This window comes from Canis lupus, chromosome 34 (assembly GCF_011100685.1).
Source record: "Canis lupus familiaris isolate Mischka breed German Shepherd chromosome 34, alternate assembly UU_Cfam_GSD_1.0, whole genome shotgun sequence".
Classification (NCBI taxonomy): Eukaryota; Metazoa; Chordata; class Mammalia; order Carnivora; family Canidae; genus Canis; species Canis lupus.
This window is the reverse complement of record NC_049255.1, coordinates 17,048,881-17,068,399: the sequence shown is the minus strand read 5'-3', so window position 1 is coordinate 17,068,399 and position 19,519 is coordinate 17,048,881. Positions and strand designations below refer to the sequence as shown.

General features: G+C 44.3%; 1 protein-coding gene across 1 annotated transcript in view; it reads left to right on the top strand.

Moving 5' to 3' along the window:
* Nucleotides 1-19,519, top strand: part of ABCC5 (ATP binding cassette subfamily C member 5) — an 86,497-nt gene that overhangs the window by 46,033 nt on the left and 20,945 nt on the right. Inside the window, 13 exon segments of the mRNA NM_001128100.1 lie at nt 827-951; nt 1,073-1,145; nt 3,670-3,873; nt 4,751-4,894; nt 7,335-7,437; nt 9,730-9,914; nt 10,494-10,640; nt 10,932-11,061; nt 12,290-12,443; nt 12,529-12,657; nt 14,489-14,675; nt 16,478-16,567; nt 18,549-18,738. Coding sequence (NP_001121572.1) covers nt 827-951; nt 1,073-1,145; nt 3,670-3,873; nt 4,751-4,894; nt 7,335-7,437; nt 9,730-9,914; nt 10,494-10,640; nt 10,932-11,061; nt 12,290-12,443; nt 12,529-12,657; nt 14,489-14,675; nt 16,478-16,567; nt 18,549-18,738 — 1,861 coding nt within the window.

Genomic DNA, 19,519 nt, shown 5'->3' with positions numbered 1-19,519 from the left:
CTTTGGGTGCAAAGCAGGGCACTTACCAGTTTGTGGGCAGTTGGTACCGCTGTTATGATGTGTGGTGGGTGCACCCATGTACGTACACTGTGTGTTAACAGTGTTTGAGAGGGCAAGCTTGGATGTGCAGGATGGGTAACAAAACTTTGTTTCAAGCTGTAACATCCCTTATCCAAGACAGATATCTACTGTCTGTCCCAAAAGGAACCCCGACAGGATAAAATGGATAAATAATATCAATCACTGTGGCTGAAAACACAACTCAAAGCACACGGCTCATCATGCAGTCTCTTCATGTTGAACCAGAGGGTCCATCCTCATTATATGGATACTCCATAATACTAGTTGATGTCTAACGATTTTTTTTCCCCTTTGGTCCTCATTTTGCAGAAGCAGCTGGTTTAGCCAACAGCCTGGATTAATTAATTCTATAGATGAATTGAGGCAGGAACTAGCTCTAAATCCTTGCAGCATCCTCCCCAGGGGCCTTCTGAAAGGGCCTTCCGCTCTAGTGCTTCCCTCAGTTAAAATAGTTTGCAATTAGGAAGAAAGGATATAGAGTAGCTTATGGGTTGCTGAATGAATTGTTTGTTCATTCAAGTCATAGATTATGCTGGGTTTGTATCACACTTTAGCAAGGAGTACTTTTATTTTCTTTGCTGCTGTAGCTCTCTGTGGAATGAAGGCAAGGTCTGGATTCGGGTCCAAAGAGCATCCAAGGAAATTACCCAAATGTTGAACTCCATTGTGGAATTGTGGGGGGTTCTGTTGGCTTAGGGTGGTGGTTTTGCATCATGATGCCATTGGATGGTGTCTGTCTCCCTAGATGACACTTCTAGAGGGCAGCATTGCAGTCAGTGGAACCTTCGCTTATGTGGCCCAGCAGGCCTGGATCCTCAATGCCACTCTGAGAGACAACATCCTCTTTGGGAAGGAATTTGATGAAGAAAGGCAAGGAATGTTTGGTTTCTGTCATGCTTTCCGTCTTGGCCGTGTGAGACGCAAGGCAGCCCAAGTCAGCACGCTCTCCTCCAACCATGACCCTGATGCTAAGTCTCTTTATGTCCTTCAGATACAACTCTGTGCTGAACAGCTGCTGCCTGAGGCCTGACCTGGCCATTCTTCCCAACAGTGACCTGACTGAGGTACAGACCTTCTGCCCCTGATGGACAATGTGTTTAGCAGAGAGGAAGATAGGTGGCAGGCCTGTGCCAGAGCCACCCCTTAGTAATGTATCTTAAGTGTGGGAGTGCCTACACAGGGTGTTTTGCTTTCATTGGGACTTTATATCGGAAAGCATTTGATCCTTAGGGCAGGGTTATCAACGGTACTTGTTTGAAGCATATACATTTTTTCTTTTTTTTAAGATTTTAAAAAATTATTCATGAGAGACAGAGAGAGAGAGAGAGAGAGAGAGAGAGAGGCAGAGACACAGGCAGAGGGAGAAGCAGGCTCCATGCAGGGAGCCTGACATGGGACTCAATCCCGGGTCTCCAGGATCACGCTCTGGGTTGAAGGCAGCACTAAACCGCTGAGCCACCTGGGCTGCCCCAAATATTTCATATGTCATGTGGATTTTTTTAATCTTTTTTTTTTTTTAAGAGAGAGTGCACAAACATGCACACACACAAAGGGGTGTGAGAAGGGACAGAGGGAGTGGGAGAGAGAGAATCTTAAGCAGATCCACACTCGTTGCAGAGCTCAGTGCTGGGCTTGATCTCACAACCCTGAGATCATGACCTGAGCTGAAATCAGGAGTCAGATGCTTGCCTGACTAAGCCACCCAGGCGCTCCATATGTCATGCGGGTTTTAAACAACATCCCATTGTTGCTTCGGAGTTAATGTTTTCTACACTATTCATTTTAAAAACCATAAGTCAAGTATGTGCTTGTTCTTCTCTGAACTTGGTTCTGTCAGCCAGCCTCCTTACCCATATACAGTCTTTAGAAGAGCCCTCTTCAATTAGAAAGGAAAAGGCCTTAGCAAAAGTCTATCTTCCTTTGGCTTTCTGCCCTGGAACAGTTTGCAGAGGTGCGTCTTTAACACTGGTTTGTGTTCTTTGGCTGGACACTTCTTTCCCATGACGTGCCCTGAAGGTCTCTGGGGGCTGGCACTTTTTTCAGCTGATTTCAATGAAATCCTTCAAACCAGATTTGGTGAATGGTTTCATTCGTTCACTTGTTGTCAGATCTTAGTCCCCAGATCCATAGTAGACCAGCAGCAACAGTTTTGTTGGGAAGTGGTTTAGCAATGCGTTCTTAGGCCTCACCCCACAGCTACTGAATCAGAAAATCTAGGGCCAGGGCCCAGCCATCTGTTTCAACAGCCCTGCAGGTATTCTGATACATGCTCAAATTTGAAATCTCTGAATTCGATGAATTTTTTTTTTTTTTAAGGACAAGTTGTTTTTAAATTATAGAGCCAGTTACCTTTTGACAATTGATTTATCCATGTGTTTATTTAGTAACTTTTATCAGATGCTTGCTGTGTGCCAGCCCCATGTGCAGGAACTGCTGGGCACTGGGAATATAACGGAATAGGATAATGATCTGTGCCCTCAAAGAGCTTACAGTGGAAAGGATAAGATACTTGACAAAATAAGCACAAAATAAGCTGATAAAAGAGTCCACTTTCAAAACTTAAATTAAAAAAGAAAATAAAGAGTACCCTTTCTTTTGGGCAGTAGTAAAGAAGAGAGTGGGGGAGGTTTCACAGAGGATAGGATTCTGGAGCTGAGCAGGTATAGTACAGAAAAGGCATGAAGGGGCACCTGGGTGGCTCAGTGGTTGAGCATTTGCCTTCAGCTCAGGTCACCATCCTGGTGTCCTGGGATTGAGTCCCACATCGGGTACCCCGCAGGGAGCCTGCTTCTCCCTCTACCTATGTCTCTTTGTGTCTCTCTCCCTGTGTCTCTCATGAATAAATAAATTTTTTATAAAAGTTTGCAAAATCCTTAAAAAAAAAAAAAGGCATGGCAGTTGTGCAAAGGTTCATAATAGACACATAATTTAAAATGGCTTAGAGGGATCCCTGGGTGGCGCAGCGGTTTGGTGCCTGCCTTTGGCCCAGGGCGCGATCCTGGAGACCCGGGATCGAATCCCACGTTGGGCTCCCGGTGCATGGAGCCTGCTTCTCCCTCTGCCTGTGTCTCTGCCTCTCTCTCTCTGTGACTATCATAAATAAATAAAAAAATTTTTTTTAAAAAAATGGCTTAGATCCCAGGGAGTGGAAGAGAGGTTGGTTGGCCATGGAGGCTAAAAAACTGCCATGGAGCCAGATGGTAAAGGGCCTGCTTTCTATGACATGTTTGTTTAGATTTCTATTTTTAGGGCTGTTAGACTTTTTAGCAAGGGTGGGACATGGTCAGCTTTGTGTGTTGGAGAGATCTTTCTGCCCACAGAGAATGGATTGGAGTGGTATGTCCAGGGGGAGTGTAAGGCCAGAGGTAAGATGAGTAACCAGCTGTTTATGGGAGAGGAGGAGTTGTCTTCCTCTGGTCTGGCTCCCCCAGTTCCAATGTGAACCCTGGAGGATCGGAGTGGCAATTCCTCCATGTGGGGAATTCAGTAGAAGGAGCTGGTTTGAGAGGAGCAGTGACCACGGTGATCACTGAGCATGGTACTGGACTTGAGCTGGAGGTACTCACTGTGCTTTCTGGACTCCTATAGATTGGTGAGAGAGGAGCAAATCTGAGTGGTGGGCAGCGCCAAAGGATCAGCCTGGCCCGGGCCTTGTATAGTGACCGGGACATCTACATCCTGGATGACCCCCTCAGTGCCTTAGATGCCCATGTGGGCAACCATATCTTCAACAGTGCTATCCAGAAGCACCTCAAGTCTAAGACGGTTCTGTTTGTTACCCACCAGTTACAGGTACGGGGCGGGTCCTTTCCCAGGCTGCCCACCTTGGCTTGGGAAATCAGGAACAGGGAGGTGGGCTTGATTTGAGTCCCTCCCTAGAACTCCCTAGAGGTTCCTGGAATCGTCAGTGTTAATTTCCTCAGCAAATAGCCCCCAGCCCATTGTACCAATAAAGCTCACTGTACCCATGTACCAGATGGCCATCTGAATGAGAGAGCCTTGGAGCCTGTCAGCTTTTTGCATATAAATCAGTCAGTAAAAGGGCTGAGAGGAGTAGGCTGCAACTGGAGTTTGGGTATGAGATGGTTTGGAAAGCATTGTGTTAATATCTATATGCAAGTGAGAACTGTTTAAGGAAAACAAGCTCTTCTCCCTCTGGCATGCCAAGACAAGCAGCCACTTTGGAGAGCAGCTCCAGGATGTTGCCATCTGCTTTGCATATGCTGTCAAGTTTAGGGGGCTAATCCCCCACTCTGCCGCAGAAAGTCTATAGTCATATGTACTTCTGGTTGCGGCGAAAGGATGTGAAGTTTAATGCAAGGCTCATGTGGCTCTGTCAACAGATTTCTGTCAAACACTAGAGGTGATGCTCCTTGAACCACATCACAAGGCACCGTAAACTAAAGCAGGGATTCTCTCACTCTTGGCACTATTGACATTTTGGGGCAGATAGCCCTTTGTTGTGGGGGGCTGTCCTGAGCATCCCTGGCCTCTATCTACTAGATGACAGCAATACTCGTCCCCAGCAACCAAAAAGGTCTCCTAGAGTGCCAGATGTCCCATGGGAGGCTCAGTTGCCTCCAGATGAGAACCTCTGAAGGAGGGTGTGGGCATTCAGCGTATTTGCACAATATCAGCCACACTGTGTTGTCCCTGCCTTTGTCTCCAGTACCTGGCCGATTGTGATGAAGTGATCTTCATGAAAGAGGGCTGTATTACAGAAAGAGGCACCCATGAGGAACTGATGAATTTAAATGGTGATTATGCTACCATTTTTAATAACCTGTTGCTGGGAGAGACACCACCTGTTGAGGTAAGATTCTCATGGCATTCGTGGGCATCTCCTCTTTTCTAGCAAGGGAGACATGACCATAGCGAGATGATGGAGAGATCTCAGCTGAACTCTTATGGCAGGGGCCCTATTTTCTGGCGACCAGGGTCCTATGTTTAGGTCACATACCGGTGCTGCTCTATGAGAGCAGGATTATGGGGCTGGTTGAGCTGATGTCTTCTGCCACTGAGAACAAATTACTGAGGCAATGACAGGGAGAAGGATATAGGTTCAGTGTGTGCTGTTGTTTAGTCATAACCTAGCTTTGTAAACTCCGTCATTCCTGATTGAAGCATTATGACTCTCCTTTTTAAATAAACAAGTGAATAAAGAGTGGGGGAAGAGAAGTGAAATACTGCATACATTTGAAAATGATCCCTGGTGCCTTGGCTGCTAACTTGGCACTCATTAACTGACACCTACTGTGTCCCACTTACTGGATGAGACACATTATAGATGTCATCCCATTTAGTCATTTTAACAGAGCTCTGTGGTGAAGTAGGATTATCCCCCACTTTTACAAGCTGAGGGAATGGAAGATCAGAAAAGTAAGCTGCTTGCTGAAAGGGCGGCCTGACTCCACAGTGCTCCTTCTGCCTTGCTATCCTGCCTCTTGTGGCAACACAGAAAGATGACAGCTTACCAGAGCTTTACTCTAGACTCCAAGTTAGGCAAAAAATAGAGTATTTTTAGGTAGAGCTAGCCAAAGAGTTTTTTTTTGTTTTTTTGTTTTTTTCTTGCCAACCTGCTCTCATTTTGAGCTCCTTATTCTGTGGTCACCTTGGATCCTAGGGGTGCACTCAAGCTAGGCTAAAAGCTACTTCTTAGCTACCAGGTCATTTTGATGTGTGCACAGGATAAAAACAGAGTATCAGGACTTCTTGGGAGTCCTATTTCAGTCTTTGGGTGTCATCTTATTTGATTTCACAAACAGTACCACTAACTGTTTGTGACCGATGTGTTTTAGGCTTCTGGGAATAACAAGCATTCTAGAGTGTCACCAGGAACTTCCATAGAGACACCTGAATCCATTTTATAACTCTCCCTATGACTCTCAGAGTACTTTGGACTCTTCAGAAGTTTTCCTCCTCACTGTAGACATGGAGGGGAAAATGAGAGGGAGAGCTCAATCCCATGACCCTAAGATCATGACCTAAGTCAGATGCTCAACCAACTTCCACTGAGGCACCTCAGGCTTATAGGTTTGAGCTCTGCACTGTGTGTAGAGATCACTTAAAAGTAAAATCTTTTAAGAAGTAAATGAAGTAAACTATAGAAGGGAATTTTCTATATAAAGATAATAAGAGGAACTTCAAAAGGAGAGCATTGGGCAGCCCCGGTGGCGCAGCAGTTTGGTGCCGCCTGCAGCCTGGGGTGTGATCCTGGAGACCCGGGATCGAGTCCCACATCGGGCTCCCTGCATGGAGCCTGCTTCTCCCTCTGTCTGTGTCTCTGCCTCTCTCTCTCTCTCTCTCTGTGTCTATGAATAAATAAATAAAATCCTTTTTTTAAAAAAAAAAAAAGGAGAGCATTAAGCAGCTTCCATTATCTCAGGTTCAGTGATGAATGTTTATTAAGTCCCTTTGTGCCCTACTACAGTCAGTGCTTGGTGCTATGCCTGGTAGAGGTTACCACCACGCATCAGACATCATCTCGTCCTTGAGAGACTCGCCATCTCCTAGGAAAGACCGATGCTCTATGCTTTTACAGGCAATTGTAAAACACCAGGCCACATTTGCAGCAACATGCTATAATGGAGTACTAACCAAGTGCCTGGGAGAACAGGGGAGGGGTGAGTTCTAGAGGAGTTTAAATTGCCTTAGGGAAGATATAAGATTTGAATCCTTCCAAATGAGAACAACTGTAACTGAGTTGGGACAAGAGGAGGGGCATTCCAAATGAAGAACCGGTGTGGACAAAGGTCCAGAAGTGGAGAATGACAGTGTGGTGTGAGGAATGGTATGAAATCCAGTGTGGCTGGAGAGTAGAAGCCACAGGAGTGGGAGAGGAACATGTGGAGTCAGGCAAGGGCCAGAATGTGGAGTTTTTTTGCAAAACCAGGCTGAGGAGTTTGAATGTATCCTGTGGGAGCAGTGGGAAATGATCAGATCTAGGATTTGATTGAGTAATGTGGAGATCAGAGATGAGAGGAATGGAAATGACCCCAGCCCTAAAACTTTGGGCAAGTTGGAGTGGATGAGAACATCGGAGAGAGCAGTGTCAATGGAATAACAGGATAGGAACCCAAATCTCAAAGACTGGAGAAGTTGAGAAAGTACGAGGCGGTGGCCCTTTTAAGAGGTTTGATGTATCTTTTCTCAAGAATAGCAGCAGCTTGACAGATCATTCTCCAGTATGTCCTGTGGGCATTTTTCTGAATGGCCATACTGTAACTGGAGACACTTTTTTTTTTTAATATTAGATTAATTCAAAAAAAGAAACCAGTGGTTCACAGAAGAAATCACAAGACAAGGGTCCTAAAACAGGATCAGTAAAAAAGGAGAAAGCAGTGAAGCCGGAAGAAGGTAATGACCTTTTTCAAGATTTTAGATTATCATTCAAGTTTATCAGAAAGTATGCCAAGTGGTAATTCATAATGTTTGACAGCATTGTGTGTTGTAGAGTCTCTTGCCTTATATTTCTGGAATAACAAACTCTTGTATAACTTTGGGAGACCATGAGGCGCTTTCTGTTTGCTTAAACAGACCAAAGCAGTAAGAATGACCTTTAATCCTCTTCTCTACACATTGTGGGTCAGGTGTCTGTAATCATAGCTGAGTCATCTTGAGTAAGGAAAAACGGAATGATGGGTTGAGGTACACCCTTCCTCCTGTGATTGACCTCTGCTCTTTTAAAGTCAGTGCCAGTCTATGGGGCCGCCTGGCTGGCTCAGTCGGTATAGCATGCGACTCTTGATCTTAGGGTTATTCGTTCGAGCCCCATGTTGGGTGTAGATATTACTTAAAAATAAAAATCTTAAAAATAAAATAAAACTTGGTGCTAGTCTAGGCAGAGATGCTCAGCACCAGCAATGCCTATATCTTCAATGGCTCCATTGTTAGAATGATACACTCATGGCTTTTTCTGATGAGGCTACAGCAGGACCAGGCTGAAGAGTTACAGCGCAGGTTTTTCCCTTCTGACTTTCCCCAGCCAGAGTCCTGGCTCTGGTTTCTTAAATCCCTTATCTTATCAACTAAAAAAAAAATACTGAGTTGGGAAGGCTATTTATAATACCTCTGGCATTATCACCTTTGTGAACTTTAAGTTGCCTATCAGTTTACCAGAAAGAAAGAAAAAAGAATGCAGCCCTGTTTTAAAGCTCTCCTTTTGTTGTGTCACCATGTCATCTCATGTTATGAATCCAGGACTTCTGAGTTTGTGGCTGCTTTGACCCTGGGCCTGTTTTCATTTCCTTGTTCTTAAAACTGCACAGATGTTTGCTGTTAAGAGTTGACCATCCTGATTTAGCACACCCTGCCACTTTTCTTTCTTTCCTTAAACCGTGTATGAGACTTTGAATTAGGTGTGATTTAAGATACCTTTACGCACACAAACTCCGCACAGAAGGCTGAGTCATCTGTCAGTTCCTGGCAAAGGCAGTATTAAAAACCCCAGAAAACCCTGAGGGAGCATTTGTTCTCATACAGAGCCCCTGACCTGGATACTCACAACTCTTCAGGTACTCCAGGCACGTGAGGCTTGTTCCAAGATAATTAAATGTTGCCCGTGATAGAGAGGCACTGGCATTTTGTAGGGCTGTTTCTCTGGGTTAATGCATCAGCATCAGTCACCTGACCATCCCAGGGAGCCTCCAGGAGGTACCCTCCTCAGCTGATTGACACGGCCTACTGAATTTACCTCCCGAAATGTCAGCCCCATTGCCATGACCCTGGTTCTGGCTGCCATTATCTTGCACCTAGAGTGTTCCCGCTGCTTCCTTTTAAATCTGTCCTCTATGCAGAGAACTGAGTTCTCTGAGACCAACCGACTCACTCTCCTGCAGGAAGTCTTGTGGCAGCCTCTCATTTCAAAGCAGTGCTTTCTAATCTCGGTCCTGATAGGGCACACATAGAAAAATGTCATCATTTGTATGGGACACTGGGATGCATAGATGAGGCTGCTCACTGCTAGAGGTGGCTGATCCTGCCAACCACAGCCTGGAAGTCTGATTTTCACATGTGTGGAGCCCACAAGAAGTTCTTGTCTGAAGGATGAAGTTCAGATACCTTTATCCTCTGACCACGGCCTCCTTGGTCATCCTTATCTCCTGCCACTCTTCAGGTGCACTTCATGTTCTAGCTTGCTGAACTGGCTGGCTGTACATACTGCTGTTTTCCCACCTCTGTCTCGGGGATCACCTTTGCCCTCCCTGGTTAAACCTGCTGTGCCTTTTGAGGCTATACAGAAAGCAGAAAGTCTTCCCTGAAACAGCTCCCCCAAGGAGGTTAGGTACACCTGGATGTTCCCATGCTGCCCTGCATATATCTCTAGCATTGTATTTAGCATATTTTATTATAATTATCTGTTTTATTTTATCTGTCTGTCCTACAGAAGAGTCTTCCGCCAGATTTCAAGGGGCAGGGACATAGTCTTAATTGTCTTTACTGCTCCAAGGCCTCATCCTGGGCCTGGTTCATGGTAGTGCTTAGTAGGTGTTAAATGGAAGAATATTCTAATAAGGATGAAGTAATTCTAATTTAGATCCATGTGAAACTAGGTTTTCTTTGATTCTGCTCTTCTATAGGTACTTAGTTTTGGGAAAGTAGCCTTTTCTTGCTGAGTTCATGTGTTTTGTTTTTGTTTTTCCTACTTAGGGCAGCTGGTACAACTGGAAGAAAAGGGGCAGGGTTCGGTGCCCTGGTCAGTGTATGGTGTCTACATCCAGGCTGCTGGGGGCCCCTTGGCATTCCTGGTCATTATCTCCCTTTTCATGCTGAATGTGGGCAGCACCGCCTTCAGCAATTGGTGGTTGAGTTACTGGATCAAGCAAGGAAGTGGGGTAAGGTTACTCATTAATGGGAAAATTATATGCCTAAGAATGTGGCTGTTTCTTTGTGTTCTCTGGCTGTTCTTAGGAAAACCGCTCTAGTTTTCAATTGAAAGAACTAATGAACAAGGATTACCCGGGATGAAAAACACAAGCCCCTAATGTAATCTCACAAGATAGTTGCTCCCTTGGGACGTTTGGGTGGTTCAGCAGTTGGGCACTGCCTTTGGCTCAGGTTGTGATCGTGGGATCTGGGATCAAGTCCTGCATTGGGCTCTGCGAAGAGCCTGCTTCTCCCTCTGCCTGTGTCTCTGTCTCTCTGTGTGTGTGTGTCCCTAATGAATAAACAAATTAATCTTTAAAAAAAATAGTTGCTCCCTGATCAACTCATGGAGCAGTAGGACACCTGAAGGTTGTCTGCCTTCATCCACTGGAAAAGAGAGAAGTGGGGGGCAAAGCCTGCCTTGTGTTTGCCACAACCAGCTTGCACAGTCATTATCCTGCACCTTCCTTTGAGCTGAGAATGGCCCTGAGTAGGAGTTCTTGGCTGCCCTTAGGAATCTTGCCTCACAGAGCCTTGCCTCCAAACAGAACACCACAGTGACTCAGGGGAACAAGACCTCTATGAGCAGCAGCATGAAGGACAATCCTCTCATGCAGTACTATGCCAGCATCTACGCCCTCTCCATGGCAGTCATGCTGATCCTGAAAGCCATTCGAGGAGTGGTCTTTGTCAAGGTAGGCAGTGGTGGCTTCAGTGGTGACTATGTGGTGAGGCTCCAGCATGGCCTCTCTCAGGTTATTTCTGAACAGGGGAGCTCCTCTGAAGCAGGATGGCTGTAGCTGAAATGATCTGTAGCCCATTAGTCTCAGCCTTTTCTTAGTCCCACCTCTTTCTTCCATGACCCTTTGCCCCTCTCCAGCTTTGGGAGTGGATGTCCTATGGAATTGTGATCTGGATAAATAGGAACTGAGTATTCCTGAGTCCCTGAGTTTCTGTGCTCTGATCACTTTGTCCCCTGCTGCTAGGGCACACTGCGAGCCTCCTCCCGGCTCCATGATGAACTTTTCCGAAGGATCCTTCGAAGCCCTATGAAGTTTTTTGACACCACCCCCACGGGGAGGATTCTCAACAGGTTTTCCAAAGACATGGATGAAGGTATTTCTCACTGCTTCTTTTATGCTCTGGAGCACAAGCTGCAGCTTCTTGTGCTCTCTAGCCTTCTAGGTGACTCGCCAGGTGTACACATCTGTCCATCTTTACACTCTTGAGAGTGTGGTAGTTGCTGGCATCCACGCCAGGAACATTTTGCTTTTGGACTTTCTCTGGGTTGCAGCTTGTACTTAGGCTAAAGACCCATCTGATTGTTTTCACCTGTTGTCTAAGTTCTCATTTGATTTCATTTAACCTGAAAACAAGTTCAGAGGACTGAGTTTGCATAAATGCTTTGGATGGGAGCATCTGAGATTCCAAAACATGTTTACTTCGAGGGTAGTACATTGGATGTTGGGACACCTACAACCTCTGGCAGGTTTTCTGGATGCTGCATGGGCTGTGCCAGCACCAGAACTTAAATACTTCTCATGGCCCATAATAATAATAATGGCACCTGATATTTATTGAGGGCTTACTGTGTAACCAGCAGTGTGCTGAATGTTCCAGATACATTATCCTAATCCTCACAGTAGCCCTATTGGATGGGTATTGTTTCACCCACTGAATACATGGGAAAGCTGATGTCTAGCAAGGTTAAATAACTTGCCCAAGATTTCACAGCTATTAGATAACAAAACTGGGAATTGAGCCCAGATCTTTTCACCCTAGAGCTAATGCTTTTAACTATCACCCTGTGCTGCCTCCACAGGAGTTTGTTTCAAATGTTGATAAGCCAACAGAAAGCCATGGCTGGAGGTAACAAGGGATCAGAACCATCACTGATACACAGAACTGATGCATGATATAATCCCATTTCTGCTAAACACACACACACACACACACACACACACACAAATGGAGAAAAGATGGAAAGAAAAAAAAATCAGTGATACCAACATGTCTGGGATTTTTCTGAAAATACTCCAGCCAAAAGTGGGAAAAAAAAGTGGGAATAGGAGATAGCCCAGAGGAGATGAAGAAAACCCAAAGGGGTTGGGTAGCCTAGTAAACCCAGGAGGGGGCCTGGGGGAGAAAGATCATTTAGATTTTCTTGGAACAAGAGAAAATTAGATCAACCAGATTTCTAGATTTTTCTTTGATTTAAAAGACAACAGACATTTCAGAAAGAGAATTTGTGGAATCTCTTTGTGTTTATAAAAAAATTTTGGCCTCATTTTTCCTATTTGTGGATCCCAACAGTCTGACATTTGTTCCTTTATGGTTTCTCCAGTGGATGTACGCCTGCCATTCCAGGCCGAAATGTTCATCCAGAATGTCATCCTGGTGTTCTTCTGTGTTGGAATGATCGCTGGAGTTTTCCCGTGGTTCCTGGTGGCAGTGGGACCCCTCTTCATCCTCTTTTCAGTTCTGCACATTGTCTCCAGGTAAAGAAGAAGTGTTCATGTCTCCCAGGGATGAAGCCAGGGTTGCTTGTCTACTGCTCTGACACAGAACTCATTCTCTCTCCAGGGTCCTGATTCGAGAGCTGAAGCGTCTGGACAATATCACACAGTCGCCTTTCCTCTCCCACATCACATCTAGCATACAGGGCCTTGCCACCATTCATGCCTACAACAAAGGGCAGGAATTTCTGCACAGGTCAGTGCTGATGGTGGCCGGAGGGCTCCAAGTGGAGTCAACATCCCAGCATTTAATAAGCCTAAGAGGCCTTTCAAGGCCAGAGTTGGGGATTGGAAAGCTTGTTACCGAGAGGATTAGTGATCTAATGGTCTCTGATTAAAATTCACTCACTTCCCAGAAGTCCTTTTGAAGCAAATGAGAAGACAAAAATATAGGTTTGGAGTCTATTGGCTTTGGACTCTAAATGGCTATAATTGAAGGAGGTTCTTTTAATTTCTTTTTCTTTTTCTTTTTGGAATAGTGAGGGTCATTGACATTAGACTGACATATTAGCTACTGAATATGATTTAGATGAGAAATTTATATACATAGACTGTCATTGTGGAGATTTATTTTAACAAGAGATTGGAACTAACTTAAATGTTCTTCGAGAGAGCTAGTTAAATAAGCTATGGTATACCCATATAGATTATTATGTGGCCCTTAAAAAGAATGAGATAGGGGTGCCTGGGTGGCTCAGTTAGTTAGGCATCTGACTCTTGATTTTTGTCTCAGGTCGTGATCTTGAGATCAAGCCCCGTGTCTGGCTCTGTGCTGGGCCTGGAGCTTACTTGGGATTCTCTCTTTCCATTGTCCCACCCACTTGTGCATACATTCACTCTCTAAAAAAGAAAGTGAGTTTAGGTTAAACAATTCAAAAAAATATTCCTAACTTTAAGAGAAATACAGTAAAATAAGCTCCAAACAGGTATATGTACATACATACATATGAATACATTGAAGTGTATTGAAAAAAAATGCTGAGAGAAGATACAGCAGAATATTAACCCTGGTTTTAACTGAGTGGTGAGAATACTTCATTTTCTTCTTTACTGCATTTCCTAAATTTTCTCCAAACATCTTATATGAAGAGGAAAAGTGGTTTTATCTGTCTGTGTGTCTGTCGGTCATCTGTCTCTCTTAAAGCAAAGCATTATTTGCCTGGCAAGACTTCCTGCTTGGGAGTTCTAATTATGGGCAGCCTGCGTGGCTCAGTGGTTTAGTGCCACCTTCAGCCCAGGGCATGATCCTGGAGACCCAGGATCGAGTCCCACATCGGGCTCCCTGCATGGAGTCTGCTTCTCCCTCTGCCTGTATCTCTACCTCTCTGTTTCTCTGTTTCTCATGAATAAATAAATAAAATCTTAAAAAAAAAAAAAAGGGAGTTCTAGTTATATGTGTATGTGACACCCAAGCCTTTGGATGGGGTCTGTTCTGCTCCCTAGGACCCCTGCTGACAGTAGTGTCTTGCTCCTTCAGTGGCAAAGATTGTCCAGATCTTTTTTACTGTCATTTAATTTCTGGTTCTGTGCTCCATGGTCTTGGAAGCAAGTACCATTTTACCCAACAGCAATGCCTCAGCAGATGTTTTCTACTTGACAATGTTCAGTCTGCAAGTTTATCTTTCCAGGTCTTAGGGCATTTCTGCAATTTGCCTATGTAGCCTGTCTCTTTGAGGAAATCACCCCAGATCTAAGATATTTTTCTAAAGCTTAACCAACCTCTTTATTTGGTCTCCTTTCCCTGTGCATTTGTTGTACTTTCAACATAGATATTTTTTCCACTAATATTTTGAACATGTTTCTTTGAAACTAAGAAAACTAGAGACTAGTAAAACTAGAAAACCTCAAGTTGTCCTATGTGTGGCACCTGGAATCCTTTGTAGTCCTTAGGTTCCCATATCCTCCTAGTGACAAACAGGAAATACTTGAAAGCGCTCTATCCGTAATTCACCAGTGCTCTGACATCACACACTCCCAGGGTACTGTGGTATTTTGTTTGTCTCTTAGGTGTTCTGTCTCCCTCACAGGTACCAGGAGCTACTGGATAACAACCAAGGTCCTTTCTTCTTGTTCACGTGTGCAATGCGGTGGCTGGCTGTGCGGCTGGACCTCATTAGCATTGCCCTGATCACCACCACTGGGCTGATGATCGTTCTCATGCACGGACAGATTCCCCCTGCCTATTCGGGTCTTGCCATCTCTTATGCTGTCCAGGTCAGTCTCCATGCCCGGGGCTAGAGCATTACCTTTGCTCGCTTGAGTCCTCTGCAAAGCACGGTAGGGGGCTCTCCCTAAGTCTTTGACTCCTAGAGCCTCTGCCCACCTGCTTTGCTAGTAACATCCTGGACTTGGCTAGGGTGGGGAGGATGGGAGACAGTACGGATAGTATGTAGGAACAAAGGGATTTAAGGCTGTTGCACGTGTTTAAGAAATAGGTGCAAAAAATTAAAAAACAAAAAAACAAAAACAAAAGAAATAGGTGCTATGTATTTAGAAATAAACATGATTTTGAAAATAGTTTCTTAATTATGGGTTTCTGTGTTCACCACCCTCTCATCTCTGGCCTCTTCCTGGTCTTCTAAGAAATACTATGTCTTCAATATGTTTCTTATATGCATTTTATTATCAGGCCTCTGATTTTCCCAAAACTGTTACATATGCAGACCCAGCCCCTAGGGATAGTATATGGTCTTAAATAGCTCAGAGAATAATTGGGAACTTGAACTCTAAGTATTTTGAAGATGTTAAAGAATTATGATTAATTTTTTAGATATCATCCTGGTATTGGGCAATGGTATTGTGTTTTTAAAGAGTATGTGTTAGAGGGATCCCTGGGTGGTGCAGCAGTTTAGCGCCTGCCTTTGGCTCAGGGCACGATCCTGGAGACCCAGGATTGAATCCCACGTCGGGCTCCCGGTGCATGGAGCCTGCTTCTCCCTCTGCCTATGTCTCTGCCCCCGCCCCCCCCTCTGTGACTATCGTAAAAAAATTTAAAAAAAAGTATGTGTTAGAGAGATGCAAGCTAAAATAAGGATAAAATGATAGGATGTCTAGGATTTGCTTTCACATACAGAGGGTGGTGTGCTATAGATAAAACAATATTGTCTATAGGTTGACAGGTTTTTAAGTACTTGGGAGTTCATTATACTGCCCTTTCTACTCTTGTTTATGTTTGACATTTTTCTATATCAGAAAGATCAAAATAAATAAGTAGCCATGAGAACCAAGAAGAGATATGTATCTTTACAGATTCCCAAAGATGTCTGTCCATGTTACACAGACTTAGTTGATTGTTTTTTTTTTTTTAATATTTTTTTCTTTATTTATTTATGATAGTCACACAGAGAGAGAGAGAGAGAGAGGCAGAGACATAGGCAGAGGGAGAAGCAGGCTCCATGCACCGGGAGCCCGACGTGGGATTAGATCCCGGGTCTCCAGGATCGCGCCCTGGGCCAAAGGCAGGCGCCAAACCGCTGCGCCACCCAGGGATCCCTTTTTTTTTTTATTTTTTTTTTTTATTTTTTTTTCTTTATTTATTAGTTGATTATTTGAAGGGGGAGAATATATGTTGTATGCACTGTGGTTCAGGATCCTCAGTCTGAAGCACACAGGGGTTCTGCATTCTCAGTAGTTGCTCACAGGTTGATAAATATCTCCATTTGTTGTGATAGCCAGAGCAGGTGCAGGCTTCTCTGAATGAAGCCCAGAAGTTACTCAGCTGCAGATATGTGTACTGGAAATGTAAGAATGGATGGAAAGCCTTTGGATACAGGGAAGCCAGTGCCAGCAGTACCACAATGCCACCTGCATTCACTGAGAATTACAGTTGATTGGGGGATAATAAGCATTGTGTTGAACATTTAGAGAATGACTTGGTCTGTAAAACCAGCTGCTGCAGGTGCCCAATTCAGTTCGTATATTGAACTGTCATCCTCTAGATGGAAGAGGTTTTCTAGTGGTGTCCTGACATGTGTTCATAAGGAATTCTTTCTTGGATTTTGCTTCTTGTTAACCAGTTAACGGGGCTGTTCCAGTTTACCGTCAGACTGGCATCCGAGACAGAAGCCCGCTTCACCTCAGTGGAGAGGATCAACCACTACATCAAGGTCAGGATGCTAAAGCCTATTACTGTGGTCCGACCCTTCACAGGGTCCTTTCACCCTTTGGCTTCCTCAGGGGGCTGTGCAAGGAGGATGCTTTTTTTCTCACAAGGGAGGACCAGCACTCTCTTCAACATGTGTGGAATGGAGAAGAGATTATCCTAAGGGTTTCTAAACGTTCTTGTGAACTGTCTGATTAAAGGATGTGGGTTCATCAGCTAATTTACAAAATGTCTAGAATTTTGTTAGCTGACTACTGTAACATTTTCCTTAACATCGTTTAAAACCATGTATTGTTTTAAATCTTACTCTACTTCATTTGTTCTTACCTGGGGCTGGCCATCTGTATTCCCTGCTGAGCTTTAGGCAGAGATAGGCTTGGGCCTCACTCATCTCTGGAGATTCTGATACAGTCAGTCTGGGGTGAGACCCAGGCTTCTGAAGTTTTAAAAGCTCCATAGCCAATTCTAAACTGCATTCATAGTTTAGAAACCAGTTAACTTAGTTGATACCAAGATGAACTGACTCTTCCCACACCTTGCCTTAGTGACCCCTGCAGTGTTGCTGGGGGTTACAGCATCTTGCTGCCATGGCATGTCCTACCTGGAACTCTGAAGGCAGTTTTCTATAGAGAGAAGCAGAGGCACGAATACTTAAGATTCTCCAACTTAACGAGTACTTAAGATTCTCCTTCAGTTCATAGGAGTTACCCATTTTGTGGATTTCCCAGAGACTTTATCATCAATTTCCAAATAATTGAATAATGAAAACATGGTTTTGAACTAGTATATTATGTTCAGCTGAGAACTAGTGTATTATGTAAACTGCATTTTCCAGCAGACATGCTTCACTGAATTGTTTTGACAATGAACCTCATTAATTGTAGGATATTTCTTAAGCTTACAAATTATTATTATTTTCAGAAAGAATGGCAGATGGCTATCTAATATATCTGCTAATAGCTGTTCCTTTTATTTATCCATTGGCTTCTTTGCCCAGTGCTCATGTCTGTGGACGATATGTGTATGTAGCATTTAATATTGCTGTTGGTAAGAGTCTCTTGCTGGAGAAGTCAGGGTGATGGTCAGCCATAGTAGAGTGGACCCTGCACAAACCAGTCACATTTCTGAGGAATGGCTCTCACTGCCAGTTCCTAGCCTGGATGCCACTGCCAACATGGAGCCCTTCCAGTTTGGAGTTCAAGACTTCAGGCTCCACCTGCACTCACACCCACACCCCTACCCCTGCCCAGAGCACCGTAGCCATTGGCTTTCACTTCCCCATAAGGCTGTAAAGCCCTATGACTAGTCGCCAGAAAATTTCAAAACATTGCAAGGTGTTGGTAACAAAAACTACCCAGTTACATTGAACACAGCATTTTAAAGCTGGATGGATTTTCATGATTCTTTAATCCAGTCCCCATGATGAGAAACTAAGACCTAGAGTGAAGAGGTGATAGATATACCCAGATCACGTAGCAAATTGGAATTAGGTCCTATATCTCCTGGGGTGACTGATAACATCCAAATGCCAGGATCTGATAAAATGCTCAGTAAATGGTAGTTTCCTTCCTCTGGGTTTGGGCCATTGGCTTTCAAATGGTGGAATCTTGTTTCAAGTAGAATATTTTGAAAGAATTCCGATAAAAAGTGGTGTGTTTGAGGAGCTCATGGAAAACTTCATGTGCCATCCTTGACCTTCAGTTTTATGGAGAAATTCTGTAAGATAGAAAACAATTTGAAAGCCGACTGCCCTCCCCTAGATGCTGCTTGGTGGCCACTGTAAACTGCTAAGTGTAAAGTTAGTCACTATCATACTGTCTAGTTTAGCAGTAAGAAGCACTTACTGCCGAGAGCATCTCCCATAGGAAGGGAAGAGAGCAGCAGCTGCTTCTGTGTGGGCTGTTGTCTGGGTTTTATTTCTCTTCAGAAGCCTTCAACTCCCACAGAATCTGGTCAGTCTGACCCAGTCACTTCTGTCTCCCCAGACTCTCTCTTTGGAAGCACCTGCCAGAATTAAGAACAAGGCTCCCTCTCCTGACTGGCCCCAGGAGGGAGAGGTGACCTTTGAGAATGCAGAGATGAGGTACCAAGAGAATCTCCCTCTGGTTCTAAAGAAAGTGTCCTTCACCATCAAACCCAAGGAGAAGATTGGCATCGTGGGGCGGACCGGATCAGGTAAGAGTATGCAGAGGCCTCTGGGGAAATGTTTGAACCTATCTGAGTTAAGTTTGGGGTCTGTGATTTGCTGTGTATTGAATATTACTCTCATTGCTTCAAAGCAGCTCTGTATTAATGGTATCTCTGAAGCCAATTTTCTCAGTGTATTCTCAACTTTGTTTTTGTAACACTTAGTGTTTTTTCTGATCATAAAAGTATACATTCTCAGTGCAGAAAACTTGGGAGTATATAGCAAAGTACAAAAGGAGAAAAGCACCCTATCTCCACAACCCAGAGATAATTACTGTTAATACAATGGTGGGTATCTTGTCAGGCTTTTTTTGTGTGTGTGTGAAGATTTTATTTATTTATTTGAGAGACAGAGCACAAGCAGGGGAAGGGGCAGAGGGAGAGGGAAAAGCAGACTCCCTCCTGAGCAGGAAGCCTGATGTGGGGCTGGATCCAGGACCAAGAGATCATGACCTGAGCCGAAAGCAGCTGCCCAACCAACTGAGCCACCCAGGCACCTCTTGTCAGCCTTTTTCTATCTACAAGTATGTTTACAAAAACGAGGTCATTTTACAAACACTGTCTCATGGTGTGCCTTTAAATCTTTCAAATATTTTTCTATGTCCATTAGTGGCCTATGACATGAATTCTACACAGCATGATATAAAATTCCATTTTATGGATGTACCATAATTTGTATTTAACCAGTCCCCAGGACACCTGGGTGGCTCCGTGGATGAGTGTCTGCCTTCAGCTCAGGGTGTGATCCTGAGGTCCTAGAATTGAGTCC